A 6448-nucleotide genomic window follows, 5' to 3' on the forward strand; every position below is an offset into this window, starting at 1 on the left:
ACTTGGCACACACAGGTACATTTCCCAGTCTTTGAACTAACCAAGCAACTAAATAGATTTGCCCATAAGCATGTGCCTAAACTCTTCCCTACCTGACAAATGCTGGCACGTGGTTAAATCCTACCACCATTGCTGGAACACTCCTCCTTTTTGCCAAGCAGCTTTAGTAAATAGGGACAGAGACCAGATATAGATTTAGCATGAATCCCAGCTTCCCCCTTTATTTTATAACACAGGCAAAACCCTTATCCATACCATGGGAAAGGCACTTTCTGTCCTGGGCACTCTCAAAAACAGAGGCACTCACCTGCACAGAAATGATCCTGCCAATGTCCTCTTTGACAGATCTTACAGCACAGCAGAGTCAAGCCCTTAGTTCACATCATCCAATGGATCCTTCCATTGGATTAAGATATCAGCTGCTAAAAAAAGTGAGAACACCACCATTCATGGACTGGAAACGCTGATCAGCATGGCAGGGAATAGCTAGTTCTTGTGCTTTACCTGTTACACTGTTTTGGATACTGTAAATAGAATTTTCCTTAAATAGAGCTCCTTAGGCAGCTGTGCATCCCATGAGCATCTGTTCACTCCCCCCCCTACAGTTGAGATAACCTGTGTACTACCACCTGTGAGGTTGATTATGGATTAGATAGGCATGAAGATGCATGCATCATCACCATAAGATAATGTTAGTGCAAAGCATACTGCCCTAGGCATCCATAAAGATCTGTTTTTCTGCAAGCCCACACCTCCATTTCTACATAGTAGATGAGGGGTGAGGCATAAAAAGACACTGCATTTGTGTGCTATGGCTGGTGCACCAAACTTTGTCTTCTCAAGCACATTTGTGGTGCCTTTCCTGCCTTGCAGCTTTGAGAAATTAGAAGAAAATATGAGCAGGGACCAGAAACTTCTTAGCCCATGCAGCTAATGACTGTCTAGTGCTAGCTCCCCTTCCTCTGGGTAGCTGTTGCTCACTTCTGATAGGGAACACAACAGCCTCTGAAGTGCTGGGAAAGGATCTGGGAACTCACACCATCTGTAGGATGCAAGTACCTGCTCCCTGATGGATGGCTCCTCACCACCCCAGGTTTGCCTCCAGTGAGCAACCACACAACGCATCAGCATCTGAACTGCTGTTCTTACTTGGGGTTAGGCACTTTGGAGGACTCATCCCATGGTCCTTAGTGCTTTGGCAAGCTGAGCTAAGTTTATGAGCTTACTTGTAGGCACTGTATCTCTTCAAGCATGGCGAGGGAGAAGGGAATATCAGAGTATGTGCCCTTCAGTGAAACTAGCTTTTGTGTGCACCCCCAGAGATGGTGGGCTAGCTGCTAAGAATTGTGCTGTTACCCTCATACAAGCAGCCACGTTGAATTAAAACCACAGTCACATTCAGAGGAAGGTTCTGGATCTGGACCCTATCTCTGGACAGGGTTTGGATGACTCAGGTTAACACCGCAGTAAAGATAAGCGGTAAATATATTTCATTAATAAGATCTCTTTCAACATCCAGCTCACGTCAGAATACAGTCCATGTGCTTTCAATCTGATCTTTGCTGAGAAATGTAATAACTTACGTTTTTCAGCTTTTCCAATGTGATTAATATGATTTAACACACCTAGGTGAGGAAACCTGCCTGGACTGAATCACTCAAAGCTAGGATGGAAGAAGGCAAAACACTTCAACATAAGTCATCTTTGCTCCACTAGGATTGAAAGCATAATGTTTTTCTCTCCCTTAAATGCAAGTGACTCCAGTGAGCCTTATTTTCCAATGTACTGAAAGCCTCCACAGCTCCTACAGAAGTCAAGGTGGGCTGTGGAGGCTTGAAAACTATGTCCCATCAGCAGTGCCCAGAGTTCAGGTTCCACTATCCAGCAAGGGCTATAGTATTATTGCTCCTTCCCAGCTTCCTTGTAAGGAGCATGCTGAATTCCCAGCTCATCTTTTTCTTCCCTGTGAGCAATTATTTAACGTTATATTGCTGTGTCTATAGGCATTTAAATCCCTGCAGGGAAACAGCCCCATAAGATCCTTCTTATACAGAAGCACTACGATGACATGTAGCAGCATCACTTCTGAACAACGTTGGTTGACAAACAACAACATACTTGGACTCCTCCCTATATACTGCAAGCTTTCAAAGTGGTGCATAGGACCAACTGTGTCTTTTTTCACTTAACATTGCAGTGGTATGACTAACTTTCCCCCAAGGTATGATTCCTTGGAGACAATCAGTCCATGAATTCAGCCAACATTGTCAGGCACCAGGCTTCAGCAAGGACCCAGTCATCTGGAGAACTTCTACCAGTAAGAAAGTGAGGGCCAGAGGACAAGCCAGCTTCCTTGTCATGTACAAAGCAGAAAGTAAAAGGGAGTGGACAAACCTGCCCTACCAAAAGCAATTGCAAAAAGAATCTTTGCATGAAGGTTGGCTAAGAAGACAAGCACAGTCAACAGTGAACAAGATCTGTAAACAAAACACTCCCTAGTGGTATTCAATGAAGAGTGCTGGGCACAGTTCATCTGCCTGTACTGATCCATGCTTGCCATGTAGCATAAAGAGTGAAGCAGCAGCACAGAACAAATCCAGAGTACATGTTAACTTCCAAGTGGGCCTCTTAGTGATGCGCACCTTGAGCCATTCCCTTCTCTTCCTCCTTCTCTCTGCTGCTCGGCAAGTGTAACCGTTCCTCAGGGCAGCAACGCTCAGCATGGAGTTCAAAGTCCTTCCTGTTAAATGGGAAGAGTAAGATTGATGTGGGCTGAACTGCCCAGGAGATAGATTGTACCTGGGGATCAAGGGCCACAAAACTGAGTCAATCTTCCACTCCCTCTCCACTCCCCACTAAAAATAGTCTCTTCTTCTGGTTTCGTCACTAATGAAGGATGGATTGTATTGTCCGGGGTAGATACATGAATGTCGAGATCCAGGCAAGCCAGTGTAGGGAGGATAAAGTCCGTTTCTTTCCAGTTCAGGATTTCTCAGTCCAGTTGGCTGTATTAGCAAAAAAATTAAATAAAAAGGGTCTTATTCTCACACTCAAATCCTCCTTCAGGCACAGCCTTACCACCTTTCCCAGCAGTTATTTCAGTAGCTAGAAGGAACAACGTCATGGCTAATGACCTCTGTAACCTAGAATGGCTTTTACTGTGGGAGTTATGCATTGCCTGAAGACATGCATTCTGATGCAATCTAGTTTCGACAGCTTGCCAGTTAGAAGACTTGAAGTTTACCTGACTCCACCAAGTGCAGTCTAAGCACACAGTTAATTTTTAATCCAAGAGAATTGTGCTGATGAGCTCAGGCACTGAAACAACTCTCATGACAGGATATTGTCCCAGAGCCATCCTTAAAGGAAATGCTTCTAGAAAATCAAAGCTGGTCTTCTGCTTTGGGTATTACCTGGGAGTACTTCTTTCCCCATTAACCATAGGTACCTACTCTCCCAACACAGGCACTTGAATTATATGTCAAATACAAAGTGATCTGACCTTCCTTTGTCTTCTGTTCTGTTCCTTAAGTAAATCTCCTGGGGACACTTGGTTGAGGAACTTTGATGTCTAAGATCAAGACTGTACTATCCTTTCACCCAGTAAATAACATCAAGTCATCTTGTTTGATCTGTTACAAAGCAGATCCGTGCAAAGCCCTCATCACCTACTGCTTGCTAAAAACCTCCCCTTTCTAGTTGCCAGCGTAATGAAAGTCTTAAAAATACTTAGGAAATACATTTTCATTTCCAGATCTCTCATTCTTACTGGAAACCCGAAGGAGGATTATTTCCCTTCATATGGTGCAACCCAGTAAACTTCCTTACTGTAAAACCAGTAGGAAGAAGCCAGAGAAAAAGTATTGCTCACTGCTCTCTGCTCAGAAAACCAGGAGTCCAGAATGTGTGATTGGGTTAAATCTGCAACCTTCACTCACACGAGTAACCCCCACACACCTTAAGTACATCCAGTATGTTGCTGTACATTAGTAGCAGGTGATACACCAGCATCACAGCTCTGGATACAGACATTAGCAGATGGTACCAACCATGACACCAGGTCTTGTGCTTGTGTCTTTCTGTGCTCTAAACAGCCTATTACTCCTCCATCACTTCTTCCCTGCTGCCTGTTCCCTCAGAGCTGAGGGATACTCCTTATGCACCCTTCCTGCTGCAGGAAGGGGTCTGTACTGTGGAGATGGGAGGAGTGGAAGAAAAGAGGGGTCCTCAGTGACCAGCATCTTCCCATCTTGGGGTGAAGTCCCCCAGGCTGAGGTCTCAACCTTCCAGCATCATCAGTGAGGGTGGAAGAGAGAAAACTAACCACAGGGATCCCTAGCAGTCTGTCCAAAACCTTTTATTGTCCGTCTCTACTCTAGGATTGGGCTTTTGGGCTATCTACCAAAAATGTTCCTAGACATTTCCTCTCCCCAGCACTCTTCCTATGACATCTCTTTGTGATATTCACCACATCTAATAGCTAGAGTCCACAGGACTCTCACTGCCTTGCTGTCTATGGAAGTGATTTGCTTTACTCTTTTATTTTGCAGGAAAGGGATTCGTACTTCCAGAAATAAAGGAATGTGCCTTTCCTGTATCAGGCACAGAGGGTTAATAATTAAGCTACGGATAGATACCGAATAATACACATCTGTCATCTGCAGCAGGTTCTTGGTGCTTCCATTTTCCTGCATCTCGATGGTCTCTCTGCCCCACTCCTGTGCCCGGGGGTTCTTCGGATATTCAGCATAAGGTGACATCTGGAAATCCCCACTCTTGAAAATGAGTTTACTTATGTCATTTTTATTCTTCCTGTTTATAAAAGAGTGAAGGAAAGAGAAAATATACAACTTATCCTGCCATCTCATATGCACTTCTGACACGATTTCAGGAGATTTACTTCATGTTATGAACCTTGACTGGGAATAAAGATCACCTCAGAAGGGCTATAGTCCAACCTTCTGCTCCGAGGCAAAATCAGATATGAGGTCAGATCATGCTACTCAGGGCAACATCTGCTGAGATTTGAATTCTCCAAGGATGGAGATGTCATAACCTCTCCACTGCCTTACTGACTTCTTGGTGAAAGAGTTTTCCCTATATTCAGTTTGAACCTCTGCTGTTCCAACTTATGCCTGTTGTCTCTTAAAAATCTTTGTGTTCACCTGAGTCAATGAAAAAGTCACAGAAACCTAGGAAGAAAGAAAAACATATGGGAGCTCCCATGCTATTCAAGTCTCTAAGTGCTTAACTATAGCACTTCCAGGCATTGTGTTAATTCCCAAGAGGAAACCTGCAAGGGACTGGTCTGAATGACACCAACTGCCCCTACATGACTACCATGTTGCCTAAGTGGACTTTGGAGACACTTCCAGTTCAAAGCAGAGTACTCCCCAGCAAGTCACAAAACCTGGTAAAGGTCAGGACTCAGAAGATCAGTCCATCCCTGCAGAGGCCTGGAAGCATACTGGCCATCACACCTCCCGGCTGGGACTTGCTGGCATCTCCATGGCTCAAAACATGTGGAAACAAGTGCACACCACTGTGCTGACCAAACCACTGACACATCTATATTACAGATAAATCCAGCTGTTGACTTTAGTAAGAGAGGTTTGAAATCCTAGATTTGGGGTCTGGAATGGAGGAGAGAGAGTTACTGCAAGGTAGCCCTTTTCATGAAATATAAAAATCACAAAGCAGGGCTTCCTCAGCAAGCACATCTTGCCTCTAGTCCAAAGCTACCCAGTGGTAGAGGAACTACATGTGCACACACATGTGTGCGTCTGAGAGGGAGAGGCACAGAGAGCGAGAGCACATGCAGGACTTGTCCATAAAGGAAAGCGAAAATAGCCTTAAATACACTCAAACACCACTTGAGCAATGGCCAGTAACCCTCCTGTTGCCTAAACTTCTTTCTACTTAGGTTGCTGTTTGGAGACTGTTCCCTGGCTGCCTTACAGCTCTGAGTGAGAAGGACTCCTTTGCCTCTCCATCCTTAGAGGACATGATTGCCAGGTGCATCCTTAAGAGACACCCAACTTCAGTATCTCTGATTAACCCACCTGCTTAGCTATCCTATGTTTTCACCCACGTTTTGGCCCTTCAGGGTTCACATGTGGAGCACTAAGCATGGTGTAACCCGCTGAGAGGATGCTACACTAGCCAGGGCTGGTGGCAGTACCTACCGGCAGCAGGTGACAATCAGTGCTATGCCCATGATAAGCAGAAGTCCCCCTCCTGCAGCAGCGATCACCACGGTGATGAGCTGATAAGCTACAGATGGGAAAGACAGAGACTCACTTAGAAACAGCGAAGTGGTTGTAAACACTAATGTAAACATATCCACAGTCTTCATGCAAAAGGATTTCTTTCCCATCTTCCCTCCCTCTGTAAGCAATACTGCCTTAAATTTTCCAGTGACATGGATGGAGTTGGTGATCTCCTGCTG

The 6448-nt window shown here is 44.9% G+C and overlaps 1 protein-coding gene across 1 annotated transcript in view; it reads right to left on the bottom strand.

Moving 5' to 3' along the window:
• Positions 1 to 2326: 2326 nt before the first annotated feature.
• The window catches only part of LOC104526442 (protein HEG homolog 1), a 30950-nt gene continuing 26828 nt past the window's right edge, over positions 2327 to 6448 (bottom strand). The window contains exons 20-22 of the mRNA XM_029085432.1: positions 6186 to 6273; positions 4638 to 4812; positions 2327 to 3005 (exon numbers count right to left, since the gene is read on the bottom strand). Coding sequence (XP_028941265.1) covers positions 2856 to 3005; positions 4638 to 4812; positions 6186 to 6273 — 413 coding nt within the window. The 3' untranslated portion in view covers positions 2327 to 2855. The remainder of the gene's footprint in view (positions 3006 to 4637; positions 4813 to 6185; positions 6274 to 6448) is intronic.

Source organism: Antrostomus carolinensis, unplaced genomic scaffold, assembly GCF_000700745.2.
Source record: "Antrostomus carolinensis isolate BGI_N321 unplaced genomic scaffold, ASM70074v2 scaffold16116, whole genome shotgun sequence".
In the NCBI taxonomy this organism is placed as follows: domain Eukaryota; kingdom Metazoa; phylum Chordata; class Aves; order Caprimulgiformes; family Caprimulgidae; genus Antrostomus; species Antrostomus carolinensis.